General features: G+C 57.1%; 1 protein-coding gene across 5 annotated transcripts in view; it reads left to right on the top strand.

The window, feature by feature from the left end:
* The window catches only part of NTN1 (netrin 1), a 209,159-nt gene that overhangs the window by 175,238 nt on the left and 8,664 nt on the right, over positions 1-25,257 (top strand). For all 5 annotated transcript variants that reach the window (XM_057536808.1, XM_057536807.1, XM_057536810.1 and 2 more), the window contains one exon: positions 15,778-15,852. In XM_057536808.1, the coding sequence (XP_057392791.1) occupies positions 15,778-15,852 (75 nt within the window). The remainder of the gene's footprint in view (positions 1-15,777; positions 15,853-25,257) is intronic.

Here is a 25,257-nt window from a genome sequence, read left to right as displayed (position 1 = left end):
TCCTGCCAATGGGTGGCTCACCAGAAGGTCCCCCCACCTAAATATAGGTCCCAGTGTACTATGTTCTGGGAATGGTGATAATGACATTTATTATCAGTGTTTGTAAATAAAAGATAATTAAGCTGTGAATGAAGATCTAAAGGGATTTCCTTTGTGATAATTACTTGGCTGCTTCTAACCTCTTCCTTCCTGCTTCTCACCTGTATCTCAGAGAACTGAAAGAAACAGACAAGGGGCCTCCAGGTAGGTAGGGTTTTACAGTCTGGAAGCATTTCCACACTCAGCATAGATGTCCGTAAAGTAAAGAGGATACTGGATGTGCCTCTTCAGTTCTCACATCAGACGGCTGAGGAGCAGAGAGGTTGAGAAGTGGGACCAGCCTCATGGGGGTTCAGAAAGCCATGTCCTTGGAGTTTGAAGGAACCAAGAAGCTTGGGAGGGAGGGGCATTTTCCCCGAAAGTCTTGAGGGCTAATCTGTTGGTTAAACAGGTGGTTGGTAGGCTTGTGCTGGGCTGTTTCAGATGGTGGAACTAAGGACGTCTTAGGGGCAGGGGGAAGTCACAGAAGCAGGTGAGGCTCAGGTGATGGATGTCCTGTCCAACCCTAGGGTCAGTGGTGGGGCTGATTTAGACGGTGGGATGGCAAAGGGAGGTGCAAGGGTGAACCGCCTTTTAAGACCCCTTTCAGCTCCCAGAAGGTGGATTCCATGGCCTGTGTCCAGTCTATCAGTTGGTGGCAAATGACAGAGTAAACCAGGGATGATGGCAAGAGTGTGACAGTTTTCCCGCTGAGCCACAAGAAGCACCTGATTGAGTTCTGGGTCCCTTGGGTGCTGAGGTTGATTAGTAATGTCTGTCATGAGCTTCGACAGGGAAACTGGAAGCGTGCGTGCTGCCTGTTTGCTTTTCCTGCCTCCACACTTGTTCCCAATCAGCATCTCCTCCGGCAGCCATCATGTTTTATTCTAGAGACAAGTTGCTCCTCATCAGGCCTTTCAAACTAGGACTCCAAAGTGTCATACCAGCTTTCCTCTTTTTCTTCCTCCTCTTCTCTGCCCAGGCTGTCATTCGTTTCTAAGGGCCAGAAGCTCATCTGCTATTTTGGTGGGGAAGTACGTCAGAAACAGTTTTGGGAAGAGGACTCTCCTCCCTGGGTGCAGCAGCTTCTTCCTTTTTTTTTTTTTTTTTAGTTATTTTATTGGTAAGGATACCGAAGCTCAGTGAGCCCTAAGTGACATTCTAACGTACATCTTCCAGTCAAGGCCAGAGCCTGAGTTTAAACCTGTATCTCATGACTCATTGTGCATTTCTCTTCCCACTATATCCTGCTTGGTTTTGATGAAATTCATCATTTTTTTTTCACGTCTTTATTGGAGTATAATTGCTTTACAATGGTGTGTTAGTTTCTGCTTTATAACAAAGTGAATCAGTTATACATATATCCCCATATCTCTTCCCTCTTGCGTCTCCCTCCCTCCCACCCTCCCTATCCCACCCCTCTAGGTGGTCACAAACCACCTAGCTGATCTCCCTGTGCAGCAGCTTCTTGACTGCAGTCTACCTGCTCCTGCCTTTCTCTGGCAGCCTGTGATCACAGCCACATTTCCTAAGGGCGTGGCTGGTGGGAGGAAGGACGGGGGCATGGTGATGGAAGCTGGCTCTTTGGGAAGGGCTGTGATGGGAGGATGGCTGGGGGAGGGGCAGTTACACAGGGGTCATGCCTGAGGACGGGAAGCCGAGAGGATGGTCCCTTGAGAAGGGGCATCCCCTGCATTGGGGTGGGGGGAGGTTAAGGGTCATTGCTCAGTCATCAGGTTGCCCATGGCTCTGGGGACAAAGACCCCTCTGGGTGGCCCTGACCTAGAGTGAGGAGCAGTTGGTGATAGGGAAAGTGTCCCCAGTGGCCATGACCTGGGACACTGAACATTGTGGTCCTGTTTTCTCATGTGTGTGATGGAAATGGCGGTCCTAATGCTACCTACCTGGCCTCCTTACCGGTCCTTGTGCAGCTCACATGGGGTCGTGGGTGGAAAGTGCTTTGGCTGGAGCTGCCCAGGTGTATACATCACCGTCCCAGCCGTTCATGCTGAGCTCCGGTGGGAGCTCATGGATTGGACACACCCGCCCTCTGAGGCTGAGGCGGGATCTGCAGGCAGGGGAGAGGGGGACCCCAAGGCCTGTGGAGCTGGTGGCAGAGCAGGGCCTGGGACCATCTCCAGGGCAGAATGAATTCCCTCAACGTAGTTTACCCCAGCTGGGAAGGACTGAGGATGGGCAGCTGAGGGTCAAGAGAAGATTCTGGATGGCCAGGCACTGGTTGAGCCGGCCGAGGTCTCCCGCCCCCAGTCGGGAGGGCTTTTGCGGTCCCCAAGGCTCTGGGCAAGAGGCTTTAATCTAATTACATGCTTTATTTGAGCCAATTTGTTTTCCAATCCATCTTGTTCAGCAAGAAGAAAGCGCGTGCTGGGGACTCCTGGCACCCTCTTGTTCCAAGTGGGGAAGAGGAACTGCTGTCCTCACGTGGCCAGTGCAGCCCCCCGACCTCCCCAGCCCGGCCACCCCACCCCCAAACCGGCTGCAGGCAGACCTGCCCTGCAGGGAGGGAGCTTGGGTGGGTCGACCGCTTTCACCGGCCGCGGGAGGGGAAAAAGCCTGGCTCGCGGGTCCCCCTCACGAACGCCCAGCCCAGCCTGCCTGTTCTGCGCCCCACTCCACAGCCCGTGCCCTTTGGGGGTCCCGGTGCTCCAGGCAGGACGGAAAGAGGAGCGGCTTGCAAGGCGGTGGCGGGACGGGGCTGCTCCTTCCCACAGGGCCCTCCCCACCCAGCTCAGAATCCCTGGCTTCTCCAGCAAGGGCTGCCCTCAGAATCCCAGGCCCGGGATGTTCAGTCTGCAAATGTATTTTCATAATAAGGCAGCAGATTTCGAATCTCTGTTATTAAAGTCCAAACAAAACACCAAAGCCCTTCAAACATCCCTGGAGAGGGAAGGTTTGCCGGCTCCCGCTGTCCTCCCCAGGCAAGGAGCCGTTCTTGCCAAGCTGTGGCTTTCTGTGTTTCGCAGCATTTTCCAAAATTCTTTTTCCGCCCTTCTGAATCCTGCTTCAGGCCTTTGCTTTCCTGCTGTTTACACAGACTTGCTCCTCTGGGCAAGCTCCCTTGCAGGCCTGGGGTTTTCCGCCCTTGGACTGGGGGCGGGGTATGGGAATTGTCGGGGCCTCGGGTCACTTTGCCACACGGTGGGGGCAGCTTTGTCCCCCTTTTATTCGACAAATATTTATTGAGAGCTTGTAAGTGTCCTGGGCCCTGGGGAGAGCAGTGGACAGGGCAGTGGCCCTTGCCATCAGGGAGGGAAGCAGACGATAAACAAACAACGCTGAAAAAATGTAAAACTGCGCCGTGACAAGGTGCTAGAAGGAACCAGATCCCCTAAAGATGAGTTTGCTTTTGGGAACAGCCAACCATCAGTTGGTACATGCAGTACATCGAGTGAGAAATTAAAAAAAAAAATTTTTTTTTAAATCGGTATGCCAGGAATATAGTGAGATTGGTTTTCTCGTCATGGTTCCTGAATTATAGGGAAAATAATGACAGCTAACATTTTTTAGTTTGTCAGGCTTCATCTCACTAGAACGTCAAAGGATTACACGTTCTTACCCCATTTAATAAATGAGGAATCTGAGGTTCAGAGACGTGCAGTCACAAGCCCAAGGACACACAGCTTAAGAGTCGAGAAGCCAGTGTTTTGAGTTCCTCTGTAGCCTACCTGCCAGCTGCTCCCCCATCCCACAGCCCTGAAGCCCATCCGTGTTCCCATCCATGTTCTGAGATAGGCCATTGCCACCAGTGTACCAGATTGTATCCCAGCGTCCAGGGGGAGGCACTCTGTCCCATGGACACTCCACAGCCCAACGCAAGCAGGCAAAGACCCTTAGAAAAGCACGCACGTCCAGAGGTCGGGCTGCTGCTTCCAGGTGTCAGCTGTGAGTCCCGATAGAGGCATCCTGATTTCTGGTGCCACTCAGACCCTCTCCGGCCCAAATCATGCCCTCTTTGTTGTCAAAGAGCTTAGCAGATTGAAAAGATGCCTGAGCACTTTACCCAGGCTTTCTCACGGGTGTCACCAGAATAATTATGAGGGATGCTGTGTCTTTAGTTTGGGGAGCCTGATTTGTAGGTCTGTTTGAGCGGTCTTGGTATCTCACAGGGCATCTGCATTCAGCTTGTTTTACACTATGTTTGTGGCCATGGGGGGACCCAGAATTTACGTTCCAGTGTGTTCCTTGGGTGTTCAGTGGTGACCCATCCTGCGCCAGGTGCTGGGACCAAGGTCCGATTCCCCACTGGGTGAGGGGGCAGACGGATAATTCTGGACCATGGCATGGGTGCTGAGAGGGTAGAGGGTGCCCCACTGTGCTTGGGGGCCTAGAGGAAGGCCACACAGGGAGATGACCCAGGAGTGGGGTCCAAGGAAGTTTGCCAAGGGGACCGGTGCTCAAGGCCAAGGCATTGTGGTTGAACCTGTGAGTGGCCCCCTGCAGAGCCTCTGGCTTCTCCAGTCTCTGTGGGGTTAGGTCTCGTTCTTTCCAGATCCTCTGCGCATCATAGGGTTTACCCACTTTCACTCACGTGGAGGAGAAGACGTTACAGGGAATGGAGTAAATGTCCCCAGACTGTGGACCTCGGGCAAAAACAAGGTCCTAGCTTTGGGCCTGATATACCTTCTCCCTCTGGCCGGCTCTGGGTCCGTAGCGTAGCCCAAGAAGGGATCTTGGAGGCAGACGTGCTCCTGTTGGGAGACAGGACTCCGTCGCCCAGATCTCGGTCAGTTTTATAGATTCTGCCGAGGACCAGAGCTGGGTCTCACTCCATCTCAGGTCTGAGCTCTCCTCCTCACCTCACGAGGCCCCACCTTTCCCACTGCTCCGCCGTCATTCACCCCCCCTTCGCGGTCACTGAGCCGGGGCCTCTGAGGCCGCCTGGAGCCCAGCACACCCTGTTGGCAGCCCCTTCTTATCCTTCAGGTTCCAGCTGAAAGGTCCTCTCCTTGAGAGACCACCCCCAGCATCCCTTACCTGTCTCACCGCACCAAGGTTACTTCCTCCTGACTCCTATGAAGGGGCAGGACAGGTACTGTCGGCACCACTACCCCATGTTACTGATGGGGAAACTGAGGCTCGGAATGGTTAAGGGCCACAGATCAGAGCGCGGGTGATGGGATCCCTTTTTACAGGACACAGCTGCTTTCCCTGGAGCCCTTCACAGGCGACTTCTGCTCACACCCTCGGGGCAAGAAGTGAGGGACATGGCCATGTGAGCTGCAGGGGAGTCTTTGAAGAAGATTTGAAGTAGGAAACACTGGGGTTTGCTACTTGGGGAAGAAGAAGGGTGGATACTGGGGAGGCCTCAGCAGATCTGTCAGACCCAGGCCTGATGGTGGTGGAGCTATCACAGCGGGGGCTCTTTAGGAGAAAGCTGGTGGGGGGGGCCTTGGTGGGCTGTGACAGCATGCCGTCCGGCAGGAACTTGCCCCCACCCCGGCTGGCACGGCAAGGTGAGCCGCATGGGAAGCTCTGAGTGAAGGTGGCCACACTGGGGAGGAGCAGAAAGAAAGGACAGGGCTTCCCTGGGGTGACCCAGGCCTGGCTGGAACCCTCGGGTGGCTTTGCATTACATTGAAACAGACTCCAAACCTTATTATCCTGGCCCATCTGGCTGGTGTGCGTTTTCGTCTCTGCTCCTGCCCGCCCTCAACTCTGTGCGAGGCTCCCCGGCCTGCATTCAGCCCTGGACTCTGCCAGGCTCGATCCTGCCTCAGAGCCTTTGCACAGGCTCTTCTTCCCGCGGGGAACCCTCTTCCCTCAGATCTTCTTGCCCTGCCTCCCTCGCACTGTTTAGGTCTCAGGGCTGTGTTACCTCCTCAGGGAGCTTTCCCGGACCCTCGAGAGAGCAGCACCCTCTCTCCTAGCCACGTCACCACACACACAGTTCGCTGACCACTCACTCTTCCTTTGTCCCTTGGTATTAATGTTTGTGGAATTGGGAGAGGATGGAAGCAAACAAACACGCACACACACACATACACGTGCACACACACACACACACACACACACACACAGAGAGACACAGACACACCACCATCTCCTAGGAAGATGTAGCCCTTCCTAGGAGTAGAAGCCCCATGGATTAGGAATACAAATGTCACCTCACTGAATAGGAATGTCATCTCATTATGGGAGTCCCCCCCCATTCAATCCCCATCCTCACTGAAGAAGAGACTTGCCTCAGAATATTTTTAGTGTTTTTCTCCTTTTTTTTTTTTTTTTGCCGTGCGGCATGCGGGATCTTAGTTCCCCGACCAGGGATCGAACCCACGCCCCCTGCCATGGGAGCACGGAGTCTCAACACTGGGCCGCCAGGGAAGTCCCTGTTTTTCTCCTTTTAGTACAAGAATGGTATACGCATTATAGTAAAATTAAATATACAGGCAAGACAAAGCAAGAGTATAAAAACCAGCCACACTTCCTCCACCCCACATTTCGGTGCACAGTATATTCTTCTAGAATAAAATTCAAACCCCTGCCGTGGTTGAGAAGAACCCAGGGACCCCCATGAACCCTCATCTCTGGCTGCCCATCCCCTCCCCCAGCTCCAGGCCCCTCTTCTCTTGGTTCCTCACACCTGCCCAGCTTGTTCCTGCCCTGGCTGCGTCACAGAGCTTCCTCCTAAAGGTCGCCTCCTCAGACTGGCCTTCACATCTAGGGAGGTCTCCACCTGCTCCCCCGTCCCCATCCTCTACCAACGCATGCTGGCCTTTGTCTTCATTCTGTGAGTGTCACTCTTTGGTGAGTGTGGTTACACTCGTATCATTGACATGTCCCCTCCTGCTATAAAGCCACCCTGACTCTTCCATGAGCCCCAGGGTACACCCACACCTCCCAGAGCCAGCCACGTGGAAATCTCGTAGCAAAACTTTTAAGTGGATGAAGGGATGATAAATTCCTAGAAGTCGGGGTGCTCCAGCAAGGGTGTGTGTTCTCCAGGGTTTTGACCTTCGAAGCCAATTGCACTCAGGAAAGTTGGTATTGATTTGCACCCCAACTGCATTGTCTGAGTGTGTGTGTGTGTGTGCTTTGCCACTTCCCCAGGCAAAAGCCCTACATTCCTGTTGATTTTTTTAAAAATAAATTTTTAAATTTTATTTATTTTTATTTTTGGCTGCATTGGGTCTTCGTTGCTGCACGCGGGCTTTCTCTAGTTGCGGCGAGCGGAGGCTACTCTTGGTTGCAGTGTGTAGGCTTCTCATTGCGGTGGCTTCTCTTGTTGCAGAGCACGGGCTCTAGGCACGGCGGCTTCGGAAGTTGCGGCGTGCGGGCTCTAGAGTTCAGGCTCAGTAGTTGTGGTGCACGGGCTTGGTTGCTCCGCGGCATGTAGGATCTTCCTGCACCAGGGCTCGAACCCGTGTCCCCTGCCTTGGCAGGCAGGTTCTTAACCACTGCACCACCAGGGAAGCCCCCTGTTGATTTTTTAAAAAAGATATTTATTGATTTATTTATTTGGCTGCACTGGGTCTTAGTTGCAGTACGTGGGATCTTTAGTTGCGGCACGTGGGATCTAGTTCCCTGACCAGGGATCGAACCCGGTCCCCTGCTCTTAGCCACTGGACCACCAGGGAAGTCCCTCCTGTTGATTTAAGTTGCGTCTCTTTGCTTATTTGAGGTTGAACATTGTTACATCTCCATGTCCGCTTTCTTCCCTCTTTTGTGAATTGCCTGTTTGTCTTCTTTGAATGTTAGGGTGCTTGTCTTATTGATTCAGAAGAGTTCTTTATATATTAAAGACACCCACCCTTTGCTCTCTATGTTGCAAACACTTTTGGCTTTGCTCCCAAAAGTTTTACAAGGTACCTTATGCCAGTCCTTGCTTGGGGCTGCCTCATTTGGGGTGACCTTGGCCTTTCTGCCCCAGAGCCCAGAGCTGAACGGACGTCATGCCGTGGAGGGAAGGAGGGCTGGGAGGTGATGGGGCGGGTGAGACCAGCACAGGCCTGAAGAGACGCGTGGGCGCTCGGGAGCTGCCTGTGGACCCCGGCTCTCTCCTGGGCAAAGTGCTTGTGATGGGGGTTCTAAGAAGGTGTCTCAGCAGGGGGAGTGGGTCAGTCACCTACAGTCTAGGACCAAGAGGTGAGGGTTGGCTTAGTGGGGCGTGCCTCTTCATGCTTAACGTGGTCATCATGAAACCCACGGAGACCCACCGTGTGTGAAAGTGACACACATGGAAAGCTGGTCTGGCCTGAGGAGTTCCAAGTGGCTTTGTGGATCTGGGTCAGGGAAAGCCAGGACTCTCTGGGCAGAGTGGCCTCACCGGTCATCTGTCACCTGCTGGTGGGCAGGGTGGCCCAGCCGAAATGGGCAGAGCCGGCTGGGTGTCCTTCCTGGCGCCACCCCCTTGAGCTCTTCACCCGGCAGGGTTGGGGTGAGGGGTTCCAGGAGCCCCTCCCCTGTGCCCAGCCAGCGGAATCTGAAACTCCCCCAGCCTCCAGGTCTCTGCCCTGGGAAGGACCTCGGTGGCTGGGTGTCCCTCGTTCTTTATTCCCACTGCCCCACCTTCCCGAGCCGACAGCCCAGAAGCAGAGAGGCTGGGGTGCTGCCGGGAGTGAGACCCTGGCCAGCTCCCCGCCCTGCTCCAGGGGAGGCAGCAGATGCAGCGCCCCTGGCTCCGACCGGGGGACGCCGGGCCCCGCCTGCCATATGCTCGGTGCCGAGCCTCGATCGGGCGAGCAGGCCCGCCCAGCGGGAGTTTTGGCACCTGGGACACAGGAGGCAGAGCAGAGGGCAAGCTACCCAAGGTGGAGGAAGAGGAGGGAGGGGCTTGGCCACTGGGATCGGGCCTGCGGTGGGGGGGGGGGGGCTCTCGGCTCTTGGCTTCGGGTTGGTCAGGGGAGCAGGTGGGGGGGATAAAGGGAGGGCTGGCCGTTCCCAGGAGGAGCCGGGATGCCAGCCAGCCAGGACGGGCCTGCTGCGAGTCGCAGATGGCGGCCTTGGGTCTCCGCGCTCTCCCCGGGACAGAGCACGTCCAGGTGGGCAGCGAGGCAGTGCCAGCGGCCGTCCCTGGCAGCCCCCCTCTCGTTGGGAAGGAGGGTGAGATGGAGGGTGACCCTGGGGCAGGGGCCCCAGCAGATGTTCTGGTGCTACCTGCACCCTCAATTCCAGCCCCCCAGGGCCTCCTGAGAGAACAGGGGCAGCTTCCTGCCCGCCCCTTCCTCCGCTGCGGGGGCCCTGGGTCCAGGGAGGATGGGGACCTTCGGGGCCTAAAGTATCGGATCCGATGAGTCAGTGAGGCTGACCAACTGGTCCACAGGGTGTGTGTGTGTGTCTAAGCTCATGCCAGCACTTATTTAAGACCAAACCATACGAAACCGCTTTTTTCTTTTAAAGTTGAAGAATGATCGATTTTAGGCACTTTTATGTGGTTCATCCTATTAGTGCTCCTTCTTTTTCTGTTTTCTGACCAGATCAAATAGCATGAAACATCCTTTCAGTGTTTACATGGAGCCAGCCTCCGAAACCACCTGGATCCAGAGATTTCTTAAGATTCTTTATCTGTTCAGATTTGATATCTCTTTAGTTCACTTTGGTCCCTTATGTTTCCCTAAGAAGGAATGCATTTCATTCAGATGTCCAAGATTTCAGTCTAAAGCTGTATACAATAGCCTTGTAATTTATAAAATCTTCTTTAGATTGTGGTTACACCCCTTTCTCGTTAGTTCCTAATGGGTCTGTTTTCTCTCTTTCATTCATAGTTAGACATGACAGTGTTTTGTCTCTGTGTGTGTGTGTGTGTGTGTGTGTGTGTTAGTTTGTTGGTTTGGGGGCTTTACTGAGAATCAATTCTTGGATGTATTTATAACTTGTGAGTTTTTTTCAGTATCCTACTTTATTAATTTCTACTCCTGTTGTTATTAATTCTTTCCTCCTGCTTTCTTTGGGTTTTATTTTCCTTATTTTCTAAATTCTAGAATTGAATGCACTTCATTTATTTTCATTCTTTTTTGTTTAATAATAAATAATATTTATTACATTGTGGTCAGGAAATGTGGCCTGTGTAACTTTAGCTCCTTGGAATTGATTTAGCATTCTTTTACTAGTTATGTGTTTCTGTCTGTTCCTTTTTGTCTTTCTCACAGTTTTTGCATAATGTGTTTCAATAAGATGTTATTCCACACAATTTTTTTATTACTTTTGAACTTCTTTGTCACCTAGTGACAAACTTATAACTTCTTTAAAAGTTGTAAGCTTTTAAAAACTTGCTTTATTTCGTTGTCTCTCTTAAACAGTCATATTTTAAAATCAGTTTTTCAATAGAGGTGTTGAATCCATTTACATTCATTGTTTTGCTTTGAGATAGTGGCTCTTCTGTGATTTGAATTTATCACAGTTGACTATACCCTATTTCTTCTCTTCTCTGGTGTTTTGTGGTTATCTTTGGGTTTTTCAAAAGCACTGTTTGATCTAATAGCTCTCATTTATCAGAGTCAAGCGTGAAATAGCATCTTTTGTGTTCTACTTACTTAAAAAGTTGTATTCCCCGCCTCATTCTCAGTTTTTGTTAGTATCATCTAAAGTTGCAGATTAAATTTGTATACTTATTTATACATACCTATACATTGTCTGATGTTCCCTCTCAAACATTTTAAAATTATTTTGATCTTTGCCTTCACTCTTAGAACCAAATTGGAAACCTCTATGTTCGCTTGTTTCCGTGCTCATCACCAGTGTGTTCATTCCATGACTTTCCCCTCTTACATTCTTATTTTTGATCCATTTCATAGTTGGTTGGAAAACATTCTCCAGTGTTCCTCTCAAAAAGGATACATGGTTGAAACCTTGCACACTAGAGAATGTCTTTGGTTTATTGTGACCTTCATACATAGAAGACAGTCTAGCTAGGTATAAAAGTCTTGGATCTCAAAGTTTTCTCTCCTCACAACCTATAGACATTGCTCCATTGTCATCTGGCCAGCTGCTTGTTGATTTTAAATCTGTATCTATTTTTTCCTCATCCTGGTATTTCATATGTTTTGCAAAGATGTACGTGGGTGTGTTGGTCTTTTTTCCTTGATTTTTTCCCAAAATTCAGTTCATCCTTTCCTTCATACGTAGGTTGGCCTTCAGCTCAGAGATCCTATCTTTGGTCTCTGCTGCAGTTTTCTCCCAATTATATGCCATCTCTCCACTTTCCCTCTTCTATCCCTATCATTTTCTCTTTCACAATTTCCACGTCTTTATCCTTTTCCTCTAAATTTTGTGAGAATCTCTCCAGTTTACTCTCCATGTTTCTGAATCTGTTTTCTACAGTATTCTCTCTCTTGATTGCTTCCGAAGTCGATTTTAATTGTGCTCCTAGGCTTTTAGGTTTGGGTTTTCCCAGCTCTTCTTTCTTTCGTGTGTCACCCTTTTTGTATCATCACGTGGCCTTTTCAGCTTGGCCTCGTTTTCCCATATGGCTTTTTCTCTCCTACTTCATAGAGGCTGTGTCTTTTTAGAATTTTTTTTTAGTCTGACACACCCATTCAGTTTCATATCGTCTACGGCTGTTTTCGAGCTACGGCGACAGTTTGAATAGTTGTGACAGAGACCGTATGGCCTGCAAAGCCTAAAATATTTACTGTTTGGGACTTTGCAAAAAGATTTGCAGATCCCTGGCCTAGCGTGACAGCTGGATTCCCATTGCAGCCCCAAGCTGGATGGCAAGGGAATGCATCCAGCTCCCTCTCCAAGTCCTAATCCCTCCCAGCCTTTCTCCTCAATTCGCTTCTGCTCTGTGGAGGTGGTGTCCTTCTGTCTCCACTGCCTGACTTTCTCGTTCTCTGCATCAGTCATTTCGATAAAAACGTGAGTTCACGTACCCACTGCAAACACAGTCCTTCCTGTCTATCCATCCCCTTCCTTAAGCCTCCCTTCTCCGGATCCGGCTCCACCACGGGGCCCCCACCCACTTCCTGCCCATTCGTTGTCCGGTTGTTGTCTCCCTGTCATCTTCCCTTTTTTTCCAGGATTTTTCTGTTCATCAGACAAAGAGCTCTGTCCTGAGGTAAAACCTGGACAGGTTTTGCTTGTTCTACCACCATCTGCCTTTAATTAATAGAGATTGCTCCCAGATTCCAGCGTTGGGTCATCTGTCAGTTTAGTTTTTGGCATTAGTGTGAATTCGCATTTTTTTTTTCTTCATTGTCTGTGTAGCTATTTTGGAACAAAACAAGGAGAGGAAACGTGGGTAGCTGCAAGTAGATGCCATTTTGAAGGAGTCAAAGATGCATTTTAAAGCTGCGTTTGGTCCATCTTGAGGCAGTCTCTGTAGCTGTGTGTGTATTTGATGAAAGAAGAAAATGCAGGAACGCTTTCCTTATCCAGGGACCTCTTGTCCAGTGACCTCAGTTCTCTGGAATACACCCAAAGAGTCCGCACGCAGCCAGAGAGCTGCCATGGTGTCCGTGCTCTGAAGGTTATTCACTGTACCCAAAGGAGAGCAGTTCAGTCTCTCATTCCAGGCCTGCTGACCCATGCTTTACATACAGTTCCAATAACCTTAGTCTTTCTGTTTTCCTAGCTCACAGCTAAATCAGAATCAGCAAATTGGAAGAGAGAGGGGACAGTTTACAATAAGCACACTGACCTGATGAGAACTGCTGGCTGACAGGAAGGAAAGACCTAAGACCCACATAAAAATAAACAACCACAACAACAAACCAAATACAGCTGTAAATCTGCACGTGTTGAGGCTGGCACCGTTACCCGTAAGGGCGAGCGGCCTGGGGTTGCCCGGTGATGCCAGTTTGAGTCAGCACCCACCCCTCTGAGCCTTTCCTCTGCCAGCCTGGGTCCTCCACACAGGTTCTTCGGTGCAGAGACTGTCTCCACCTCCTACGACTGCAGTCGGTTCAGACAGTGGTTCTAACCCTGGTTGCACATGAGACTCACCTGGGGAACTTTAAAGATCTGCACACGCAGGCTGCCCCCTAAACCAATGAAATCAGAATGTCTTGGGGGTGGAACCCAGGCATCAGTGTTGTCCTAAAGCTTCTGGGTCATTCCAGAAGCCTGGGTTGGGCACCGGGCCGTTAGGAGCATGGGCAGGGTGGAGAGCAGTGCCACATGCCTCTTTAGTGCCCTGTGAGTGGCTCTCGTTATGGGGGGGCAGACTTGCTATTCATGGGGGCAACTGTGATTTGTCACTTGGGGTCTGGAGCTGGCTCTAACTAGGCAGTGATGGATGCCATGCATTGGAGGATGGTTTCTGGCCCAGGTGGATACTTGGCTCTGAAAAGAAGAGCTGGGGGCGCTGCTAGGAGGGAGTGATGGAGAGGGAAGGGAGGGCTGGAGGGGCAGGGCCAGGTCCTCCCGGGGCCGCCTCCCCTCCAGCCCGCAGTGCACTGGGGCCTGGCACCCTGGCACCTTTCTCAGCTCTGCTGTCCTGTCTGAGGATGGGAATCACGGTGCCTTCCTCACAGGGCTGCCTGGAGGCTCGGGGGAGCTGGTGTGCTGTTAGGGACTGTCTCCAGGGCTGAGTCTCCACCCCGCAGAGGAGACAGGGCAGGTGATTGACCGGAATGCAAGTCCTGACGGGGACCAGAAAGAAAAATAATGAGAAAGCGATGAGAGTGCGTTCAAGGCTGTCCCTGCAGTGATGTCACCGGCACCGCTGGCATTCCAGTTCTTTCCCGAGTGGAAGACAGCAGGCAGGGATTCCCGCCAGCTCGCTGGGGGACGCCAGGACTTAGGTACAGCCTGGGTTCAGCCCCAGTAGTGGCTTTGCCGTGAGCGCCATCTGCCCCTGGGATGGCAGAGATGTGGCTGAGAGCGGCCGTTCCCAGCAGTGAAGTGCAGTGCCATGCGGGGCGGGGGAGTGGGGGGCAGTGCCACTGCCCGTGGGTTTGGGCCACTCCACTCACTGTCACCTCGTGTCTCGACCTCTCGGTCTTGGCCCCAGTGGAATACAGGCCGCTCTCCCTGCATGCCCCAGCCCCTGCCTTCCACGAGGTCCTGACTCCAGTGAGCCACCCAGCTGGCGGGAGGGGCTGGCACTGTGGACTCCGGTGCCCCCGGGCAGCGCATCCTGGTCGGGGGGGGAGGTCCAAGGACTCTGACCCCTGGGGGCAGGAAGGGGGGCTGTTTTTCCCCACTTCCGGAGACTGGCTCCTAGTGGGGTGCCCCAGGAAGCTGGCTCGGGGGGCAGCAGAGGGCTGCCAGGCTTGTGGCTCACAGGGCAACAGGATGGAGCTGTTTCAGCTTTAATTAGGACCTTGAAGGAGGCAGCCACCTCCCGTGGGCCAGAGGCTGACTCTGGGGTGATCTCTGAATATTCCCTGCAGATCTAAGTGATGGTTTGGGGGGACGGGTGGCCTCCTGCCCTGGCCTTGTCCTGTGCTCCCACACAGATCACTCCTCACCCCCACCCTGGCCTTGGTTTTCCCCGAGAGAGGGGGGGGCGGGTGTGTGTGTGTGTGTGTGTGTGTGTGTGTGTGTGTTTCCCTCCTCCTTTCTAGTCCCCTTGCCAGGACACACACCCAGCCTGTTTGCACCGTCACTACTCCTAGAACAGGCTGGGCCCTCTGCAGCCCCGGGGCTGGCCTGGCTGGTCCTCCCCGCCGGCAGTCTGGGAGTTGCTGGAATGCCAGGCGTTGTGCATCCCCAGCTCTGAGCTGAATGCCTCATTCTTATCGAGGGAGAACCCGTCGGTTACCGAGACTCAGCGTAGCATAACCACGAGAACAGTGATCTTGGCATCTCAGACTCGAGTGCAAGGCCCAGCCTCGCCACTTGCTAGCTGTCTGGGATGCACTGGGCAGGCGGCCTCCGTTTCCTAGTCTGCAGAATGGGAATAATGCCCGCAGATCAAAGAACGGTTGTGAGAATTCAGTGAGAGCCAGCATGTTGAGTGGTGGTGCAGGGCAGGCTGGAGTGATTTATTGGGCCTCTTTAGAGGGCTGGCCATCACGCCAAAAGCTGACGTGTGAACACAGATCTGACAAAGGAATTGCATCACCTTATCTGAAGAGAAGGAAGAGCTGGCAGGAAGGGGGCCGGGGGGGGACCGGAGTTGGAGGTTTGCATCTGCTAGGCCGACAGAGGCCACCCCCAGGGGAGGCAGGCCCCAGGGCGTCACACATCCTGCCCGCTCGCGCTGGCGCTGGGACGTCCCCGAACTGATACCCGGCAGACGCGGGCCCGGCGGCCCTGCCTCTCAGCAGTAGGGCCCATTAGAACTGAACTCTTCTTCGTGGGGCATTTTATTTGCACACTCCAGTAGAGTGGACAACCAAAGGGGTTTTCTAATGCTTCATGGGCTGCTAATTTCCTCCGTGACCTCTTTTGTTGGGGCCTGACCCCAACCAGAGGCTGCTCGCCATGGAAGCCAGCGCCTGACACAGACCCGGGGTGCGGGGTGACAATGAGGCCTCTATTGGCTTTAATCAGGCTCCGGGTGCATCTTAAGAACGGGGGAATTTGTGTGGCGCTCCAAAGCCCTGGGTGGCACAATACGGGAGCCCCCAGAGTCCCTCACGGAGGCCGGGGGGCCGGCGGGGGTGGTCAGGCGGGGCCCCTTTGTCCCAGCGCCTCTCGAGAAGGCCAGGACGCCCTGAATGGCCGCCCGCACGGCCTGGCCCCTTGGGTATCACAGGCCTCTGGGTATTTAGGGAGGTGGCCTCCCACCCGGGCTGGCAGCCTATTCTTCGCCCGCCTAATTAGGTTTTGTCTGTGCTCTCTCCTCCCCTGCAGACTGTGATTCGTACTGCAAGGCCTCCAAAGGGAAGCTGAAGATTAACATGAAAAAATACTGCAAGAAGGACTATGGTGAGTGAGAGCCCCTTGTCTGGGGAGGGGGAGGGGAGGCACCACGTGACCAGCGAGGGCTAGGGTTGGGGTGCAGGTGGCCCGGCGTGGGTGTTGGTCAGAGAGTCCCTGGGAGCGGACGGGAGCCGCGTGGGATGGGTCCCACGCCCAGGAGTTTCCCAGTTCTTCCCCCTTGGCGGTGGGTGGTGTGAGGGGTCACAGGCGTGTGGGCAGGGTCCCCCCCCGGCCCTGCAGGGAGGCATCCCGGCCAGTGCGGCCTGACAGGCCTGGGATTCCCAGGCTTCACTCTGCCCCTGAGGGGCTGTGTGGCCGCAGACCAGTCACTTTACCTCTCTGGTCTTCAGTGCCCTCATCCGTACTCATGGGCATTCAGCCTGAGGCTCTGTAGCTCAAAGAGAGGTCCTCCGGGCATTGGAGAAAGGGAGGGAGCTTCCATGGTGTGTTTGAAATGCCGATTCCAGAAGCCAGCTCCTTCCAAGGGTTGACTCCACAAGGTGGAGCTGGGTCGAGAATCTGCATTTAAAACGGCTCGCTGGTAATTCTGAAGTTTGAACACAGCCTCGGGATCCCTGAGGGCCTTTTCCAGCCGGGAGCTGGGGGGCTGCAGAGATTCCCTGTCACTGGAGGCCTCAGGCTCCCTTCCTGGGAAGAGGGTGTCTAGTCCGTCCCCCAGTCTCCCCGTGCGCCATCCACCCTGGCACTGGGGGTGGGGACCCCTGCACCCCTTCTCCGAATCCTCTCTCGCCAGCCCCGCCCCGCCCCGCGGGAGGTAAGGAGCCAGCTTTGTGTTTTCTGGGCCCTGAGAGTGTCCGAACTGGCTGGGGGCCTGGGCCGGCCAGACACCACGGGACTCAGGGTCAAGGCTGACCGCGGTGGGTAGGAGGCAGTTGGGGAGACCCTCGCAGCCCCCGGGCAGGTGTGTGCACATAGCTAGAGGCAAACAGAAGTCCCGACGAGATTGTCCAGCCGTCTGCTGGTAGAGCTGGGGAAGGCCAGGGCGTCGGACGCCCGGCCAGGAAGTGGCCACAGCCTGGATGGCCACCCAGGGGCCCCGAGCCCAGGCCTGGCTCTTTCCACCCTGGGGCCCTTCTCCTGACCCCGTGGGCCCAGCTGATTCAGGCTGAGGCTGGGCCTCCTTTTCCTGGACCACGAGGGTCCACTCTGCCCATCCCCCTCTGCCCACCTCCCCACTCCAGCTGGGTGTTGCCTGTCTTGCCTGTTCCTCCTCCCTCTGGTTCCTGGAGGTGAGTTCCCCACTCGGCTGCCTCTGGGAAAGGCGACCGGCCTGTGTTTTCTGCCCTGCATTCCTAGTTTATACCCTGATCGGGGTGCCTTCCGTGGGACCTGGGCAAGTGCATTTGCTTCTCTGAGCCACAGTTTCCTTGTCTGTAACAAGAGGGTGATGCCCCGACTGTGTCATATGGAAGCACCCAGCATGGGGCCAGGTGCCTGGTGGGTTCCCAGGAAGGAGTGGCTTCGGCTGGTCCCCTGGAAGCTGGGTTGGGGGGCAGGGAAGAAGTGGGGTGGGAAGGGAAAGATGACCCGGTGCTGAGAACTCGTCCAGAACCCGCGTGACATCCCTCCCAGACCCGAGGGGTCCGGCAGCCTGGCCTGGGACGCCAGGCCCCCTGGGGCCTCACCGGGCCCGCTGTTTGAACCAAATGCAAGGTGTCCTCCTTTAATAAGGGCAACCATCAGGACCTTTTAGCAAAATGAAGTGAAAGGTGAGGCCCAAAGGAGCTCAAAGGAACGTTGAACTTCTAAATCTTCATTCTACTGCGTGTGGGCATGCACACATATACACAGGTGTACACGCATACGCACACCCCACACGGAAGCCCAGGACTCAATCCCACGATCCAGCTGCACTCCCCGCAGGATGAGGCCGGAGCGGCTGATGGGTTTGGCGTGTCAGTTCCGAAGCGGCCAGGCCGTGGGCATCCTGTCCCGGAGTCCTCTGGGTCCGCAGTGAATTCCTAAAAAGCCTCTTTTAAGTGCTTGCATCCCAAGGCGGTGCAGAAACTTCTGACTTTCACGGGAAAACCAACCTTGATTTTGAAAACAAACGTCGAGGTGGTGTAAAGATGAAGGGAGTGTTGTCTCTGACCCAGGGTGACAGCAGCCCCCAGAGGCCCCAGGTGGCGTTGGATGAGGCTTGTGTGGTCCATGCTCCTGTCCCGGGACCGACAGCGTCTGCCGGGGACGGGAGGTGGGACTCGGGTGGGAGCGCCCAAGGGTCGTGCGGTGTCCCAGGCTTAGGGCTGGGGGCCCATCGAGGCTGTCCAGGCCCAGAGAGCCAGGGTTACGGAGGAGAGCCCTGGGCCTGTCACTCTGCCACCGCTGCTCCTTCCCCATCCCAGAGTGGGGGTGGGGGGGTGGGGGGTGAAGGAACAGGTGGGCCGCCTGGGGGAAGGGTGGTTTGAGTTCGGTCTTGAAGCATCCTCTCTGCAGACGCTGGGGAAGGGGCCTGGGAGGAGGGGCGCCGCGCAGACTTTGTGTGAGGTGTTGACTGTAGCCCCCCCACCCCCGTTCTGCTCTTCCGTGAAGAAAGGGAAGATAGGACTTTTGTTTACAATTACCCAAATGGATCCGTTTGCCTCCTGGTTCCGTGGGACTCACTTTGCTCTCTTCTGACTTCTTTTCCTCCGTTGAATTCTGCCTCCCCCACCCCTGATGTTGTGGGGGACACTTTGGCCCCCTCTGAGCTCTCCTGTCTCCACCCACCCGCAGCAGCAGGCAGGTCCCTCTTTCTGCAGGAGGAGGCCTGGCCCCCTCTTGTTATATTCCCAGAGGGGCCCCCCTGAGCCCTGCCCCCGCTATGGGCCCCCCAGGGAACAAGGGCAGTGGTGCAGGGGGCTCGGCCTCTGGGCTCCTCTTGTCCTCTGCTCCCTGACCCCATCCTCCCTTCCCCGCACCTGACTTCCTCCTGGATTATCCGAGGGAAGCTGGTGTCCTAGGTAGGGCCCCTGGCCCAGCTGGCTGAGGTGACTTGCCCAGCAGAGGCCCAGCCTCCCTGCCCGCCCCTCCCCCGTCACGTTTATCCCCAGGGCCCCATGTGTCCCCAAACCAGGAGGGGTGAGGAGCGGCCCGGCATGCCCACCTTCCCAGACTTCATGGCGGCTTCATGCCACCTCCCCGCCAGTTCCTGGCCCTGCACTGCTACTAGCACGCTGCCCAGGCCCCCACGTTTCTGCTGCGGGGCGAGATTCGAGGAGAGCAGATGCAGGGGAGAAGCGGGGCGCCCCCGTAGAGCGCTGACCGCGTCCGGAGCTGTTGCGCCATCAGCTTTAATGTCATCACCGACCCCCCCCATTGCCCCGAGGCCAGGACTGGCACTGCCCCCGCCCACCCCCCAAAGACTCTCGGAGGGGCGTTCTGGTCCCTAGCACCATCCGTGATACTCTTGGGGTTACCTAAGAGTTGGGGAGCAGCCCACCCCAGCTCAGCAACTAGGCCTGCGTGTTCACGCAGGAGACAGGACAAAGAGATGCCAGGAAGGGGATAACAGGGGCTTCCGGGGAGGGCTTGGCAGACCCCAGCAGGGTGGGGGCAGGCAGGGAGAGGCTTGTGGAGGGAGGAGTGAGTGGCACCCACAGGGGCTGGGCGGGGGCCCACGGGGGCATCGGGGGGTCAGCCCGGCAGCAGCCGCAGGCCTTGCTCTGAGGCCGGAGGCCAGGTCTCCCACCGGGGTCTGCGGACCTTGTGGAGAATCTTCCTCGCATCCTGCTGGGCCCCTGAGCCCCTGGATGAGGTGTGAGTGGAGGTGTCCCTTCCACACCCGAGCAGACCTGGGCAGGTGAGCAGGAGGAGGGCGAGAAGGGAGCCGGCGGGCCCAGGAAGGCCGGGGAGGGAGGCTACAGGGGCCGCATAATCCCTGCTCTCTGACTGACACCCCAGCAGGGAGCCAATTAGGAAACACATTTCCTTCACTTTACAGCCAGGGCACTTGGACGTTCTAGAAGCTGCTAATTAGAACCTGGTGGTGGTGGGGGGGAGTAGTGAAGAGCGGGCCCCGGGCCTCCTTCCTTCTCTGAGGCCAGCTCAGGAGTCTTGACGTTGTACGGCTGGAGGACCTGGGGCTGGGTCTCCGCTGAGCCGAGCGGTGGGCGGTGGGCAGGAGGCCGTGGGGAGCAGGGGGCAAGGAGCAATCACCCGGGCTGGCTTGGGGTCTGCTGGGCCTGCCCGTGTTCCCAGTGAGACAGGGCCCAGTAGGTGGGGGAAGGCCTCAAGGCCGAGCCCGCCGTGTCTCTCTGCTCTGGGGAGACCCCGGGACAGGGAAGGGTAGCTGTTCCAGTCCCATCTGTAGGCAACGGGGCACTGGCCCCAGAATCCGGAGGCAGATTGCACACTTGCTGTGTGACTTTGGACCAAGCTGGGCCTGCTTCCTGATCTGTCCCGTGGTGGTGAGATCAAGGGGACACGACGTCCTTCTAGACGTGGCAAGGATGGTGGCCTCACTGGGCCATCTCCAAGGGGCAGGGGTCCGTGGTGGTGCTGTCACTGACCCCCCCCCCCGCCCCCATCCTGGGCCCACCTCAGTCCTCTGTTGCCCTCTAGGGGAATCCGGCTCACCTTGCAGATGCTGAGGAAGCGCCCGTGGGAAGGCTCGGGGCGGGGCGGTGGCACATGGAAGACGGTGTTTATTATTTCCTAGCGTGTTAGCATTTCCTGCCGACTTTCCAGGAAAACCTAGCCTAGAGGGGCCCTTCCTCGGCGTAAATGCTCCCAGCAAGCGTGCGTGTGTAGGTGTGTGCATGAGCGTGCACGTGTGAGCATATCCACGAAGCCTGCATCTGCTCGGCGGCGCCCATGCAGGCAGAGCGCGTGCGTCCCTCCTGGAGTCACCGGCTCCGCGGCGCGTCTACCCAGAAGCCCGGGGCTCCAGGACCTCGGTGTGTACAGAGTCAGGCGACGGGATGCAGGTGACGCTGCCCCCGGGGCATTGACTGTAGGGATGTTGTGCCTCTTGGCCTGGCAATGACTTCAGGCCAAGACACCCCTCGGCTGGCGTGGGGAGTGGACTTTCTAAGCCCCGGCCCGCGTGGAAGGGGCGCCGGCCTGCCCCTGCCCCTCAGCCTCCCTCCCCCGCTTCCTCTTCGCTGGTCCCCGTGCTCCTTGGGAGGCTCCACCATCTGGCCCTCACTCACCTCCTCGTGTTTGCGCGACCTCCCCTCGGCTCCCGTGGCCACTATGCATGGGCACCGCACACACGTCCCAGGAGGTCCTGCTCCCTCACACGGCGTCCCCACCTCAGCCAGTCCCTCCTCGGACACTCATTAGGCGCCTGCTGCGTGCCCCATCCCGTCCCGGGTGCTGGGCTTACAGAGATGGAGGAGACACAGGTTCAGCCCTCCAGGAGTTTCCGGAATCAGAGGGGAGATGCACACACAAATGACAGCACGGAAGGGAGACGTGGGGCCTGGTCCCTCCTCCAGGGAGGGTGTGGAGGGAGGGCTTCCTGGAGGAGGGAGCGCAGGTAGCCAGTGCTCACGGGGCAAAGGAGGGCTCCCAGGCAGAGGGAGCAAAGTGTCTGTCTGAGCACAGAGGGAGGAGCAGGCTAGGGAAACGGGAGAAGAGGGAGTGTGGAGGTGCTGGGTGCAGGGCGGGAGGCTGGGAGAGATGCTGGTGTGGGCCGCGGCAGGCGGGCTCATGTCCGCGTGCAGGAGCCACTCTGAGGCCACCACGAGCCAGTCCTGCTCACGTTGGCACACGGGGGCTGCCACCCGTCTCTTCTTCCTCCCTGGGATGCAGAAGCAGGGCGCGGGGGTGGGGGGAGGAGACAGACAGCTCGCATTCTGAAAGGTGAGATCATCTCACTTTTGCCAGTTCTTGGAAAAAGGATTCGTTCCCAGAAATGTTTATTAGTCACCCCTTTTGTTGAAAGACATTCTGGCACCACCAGATGGAAAATCAGAATGCTTTTCATAAGATGATTTGTCTCGAGCATTCCTCCCGTGATCCCTCAAGGATGATTTCTGAGGATACAGCTCGAAGCGGAAGTTCTGTTGGCATCTGTGGGGAGGAGCTGGGTTCATGAGGTTGTGTGTGTGCACATGTGTGCACGTGTGTCCTGCCAGGGGACCTAAGCAGATCCCCGCCCCCGAGAACCTTGTATCTCCTGGGGCAGTGGAAACCCCAGAGAAGAGGCCTTGCCAGGCCGGTGTCTGTCCCTTCCCTGCAGGCCCCGGGTGGGCACCTCACAGCCTTCATTCTCACCCTTAGCGAATCCTCAGAACCACCTGTGAGGGAGGGCTTCTTATTCCTGCCGATGGGACACTGAGACTCAACGAGGTAAAGAGCACGGCCCAGACCGGGGCCTCCGAGGCCTGAGACCCTTGTGCTCCCAGCCCGCCCCCCGGGCCGGGGCGCTGAGCCTTGGGCAGCCCCCCTTCGAGGGCTCACGGACTGGTTCCCCCACGGGACCCTTGACTCCTGGCTCCTGAGAAGCCACAAAGACATCTCCGTGGGGGAACAACGGGAGTGGTCACCGTGGCGTTGGGGTGAGCGTCAGGGATGTGGGGCTGTCGGAGACGAGATGGTGGGGCTGAGACGTCGGGCACAGTGGCGGGGTGAGCGTGGCCATTCAGCCCTGGGCTCGCCCATGCGGTGGAGGAAGGTCACGGGCGGGTCCGTGATGGAGGCTGAGCCGGCAGTGGAGACGATGCTGGTGGTGGAGTGACCGCGGATTCCCATGGAGCTGGTGTAGGTGGTGGGCACGGCCCTTGTGGGCTCTTGTCTGGCTGCTCAGGCTGGGATGAGGTGGGCAGGGGTGATGGGGAGAGCCTCACAACTCAGGCCTCGACAGGGACACGGGGCCTCTAGGCAGATGATGGCCTCTCCCGCTCTTGACGCCCCCTGCCCTTCCTTTCCTCGACCTTGGGGTCAATAGCTATTCCTGACCAGGATCGGTCCCTTCAAGTGCGGAACACGGCACAGGTTATCAACCCCGTCCTGGGGGCCCGTGTCTGCAGCAGGCCATGACTGCAGGGCTTGGGGTGGGCAGCGGAGCACCCTGGGGGCTGTCCCCCTCAGGGCAGTTAGCAGGGGCCGGGAGGCAGCTGGTGGGGATGGCTGCGAGAGGCCAGCTGCCCCCACCCCTGCCCCAGCACTGTCCCCAGCTCCGGGGAGTGGGACGCAGCCCTGCCAGCAGCATGTGGCCTGGTGTTTCAGGGGCTCACTGACCCTTCCCCGGGGGGGGGGTCACCGGCCCCCTGGGGATCCTCCGATTTCCCCAGCCAGATGTGACCTCCCCCCTCAGAGTGCCAGCCCCATATGGAGGCCAGATGTGGAGCCGGGTCGGCATGAGTCAGCCTGAGGTCGCAGAATGCGGGTGACCACCAGGTTGGGCAGGGAGGGCCAGTGGGCCCCAGTGACAGCTCGACAGAGGCCCCTGAGCCCGCAAGGCGCTGCACTGATCGGGGCCTCCTGTCGCGCGAAGGGGATGATGGGCCGCAGCCCTCCCCATCCCCACAGACAGGGGAGCCCAGAGCCTGGGCCTCCAAAAACCTCTGCTGCCCCAGCAGCTCCAGAGGGACCTGCTGGGGCCCCGTCTGTCCCCCTCCCTGGAGCATCCTCTCCTCTGAACATCCTGTTTTTAGAAAGGAGGTGTGGGTAGGGAAGGCTGTCTCATGGAAGGTGTCTCCTCCCATCTCACAGACGGGGACACCGGGGGTGGGAGAAGGTGGGGATCTGTCCAAGGTGCCTGGGGACGCTGGCCGCCTTCCCCTAGAGAGGGGCAACACTTGTCTTGTCCCGGCTCACTGGCCACCTGTCTCCAGGATCACAGAGCACTTCTCCCACTCAGGTGGGGCTCGGATGGGCATCTTTCCCCAGTGGGATGGATCTCGTGGGTCTTGACACCCTACTTCCCCGGGGTTAGAGCCTTTGGCACGAGGACCCCAGTACTGTCGCTATTCCTGGGCTCTTCCCACACCTGCCGCTTTACCGGCTCGCGGGAGGCTCAGGCTGACGGGAGGTGGGGACGCCCCGAGAGTTCCGCAGCCTCTCAGCAGCCTGGGCTACCTGCGGGGAGGCAGGCCTGGCCTAAGGTTTTCTAGGCTCGCGAAGGGTCACCCCTGGAGTGGGCGCCTCCCCCACCAGGGCTCTGGTAGGATCCTGCTTTGGCCCGTTTCCGGGCCTGAGGCCCTTCGCTGGGTGTTCTTGGAGAAGCAGCTTCCAGCCGTTGAGGGTGGTTTGACTCTTAGGAGCTGAGCAAGTGCCGTGTTCAGAGGGTGACAAGGGGACCAAAGTTGCTGCTGGACGCCCGCCCTCCAGGACAGGGCTCCACGCACGGTGTCCTGGGTGCCAGCCCAGCGCGGGAGGAGGGGCTGCTCCGTGTAGAGGGTTTGCTGCCAACGGCTGTGGCAGAACCGTTGCGCGGGGGCCCCGCTGAGGAGTGGGTATGAACTTGCCGCCAGGATGTGAGCCCTGGAGGCGCGGGGTCTGGGCTGAGGCCACGGCGGGGAGGCTGCCTCTCTTGCCTGCCCTCCTCCAGAGGCCGGTGGGGCATCTCCTGAGGTGTGTGAGGCCCGCGGGGGAGGGCGGGGAGCCTCGGCCATCCTCCAGGGTGGCACTGTGACAGCTGGGGCCGTGCCCATGTTGGGTGTGGGCACATGCACCGGATCAGGGGTTGGCTGGGCTGTGTCGGTTGCTTCTGGCTGGGAGGGGGGCACCCGGGGCATTCTCCCTCGGGCTGATTGCAGGGGAGACCAGCCTCCGTGAGGAGGGCACCCCACTGGGGCGGGGCAGGGCAGGGCCCAGCTCCACTCTCCTGCCTGAGCCTCTTGCAAAGCCGGGCGGCCAGTCTCCTGAGCATGTCTCGCCTGCGGGTGTTGGCCGGGCCAGACCAGGACCATCTCCTAGGGCAGAGGCCCGATACCCTCCCAGAGCCCGGCTCTCCTGATGGCCCCTCCACGAGGGAGCCCCCGGCATCAGACAGCCCCAGGCACCTCACCCCCCTCCCCTCCCCAGAACAGAGCCCAAGCACCAGGACCCAGCAGGGGAGGCTGAGGCCGCCTCTGTGTTGCTGGCGGTCTCAGAGAGAGGGGCGTACCATTGCTTCTTTGGCTGAGGAGGGAAAGGGGGGAGCCTTCACCAGCCCCGAGCTGGGTGTCCGCACTTTACTCAAGGTCTGAGGTGGGGCCGTGGTGGGCGGGGCAGCCCCGGGGCTCCCGAGGACTCCGACTCGAGGGGTCTGACCACAGCGCGCCTCCAGCCCGCCCGCCCCGCCACAGGTTCGCATCTCTGCGAACAAGGCTTGGCCCTGCTCGGCCGTTTCTGACCTTCACAGGGGGCTGGGAAACATGTGGTCAGAGCTGCACTTTATGAAAGCAGCTGCAACTCATGACACGCTTTCCGTGCCGGGAGATTTATGGGGCCGCGTGGTTTTAATGGTTTCTGTGGGGC

The sequence above is a fragment of the Balaenoptera acutorostrata genome, chromosome 20 (genome assembly GCF_949987535.1).
Source record: "Balaenoptera acutorostrata chromosome 20, mBalAcu1.1, whole genome shotgun sequence".
Lineage (NCBI taxonomy): Eukaryota > Metazoa > Chordata > Mammalia > Artiodactyla > Balaenopteridae > Balaenoptera > Balaenoptera acutorostrata.
Note: the sequence above shows the minus strand (reverse complement) of the source record. Positions and strands in the feature narration are given on the sequence as shown.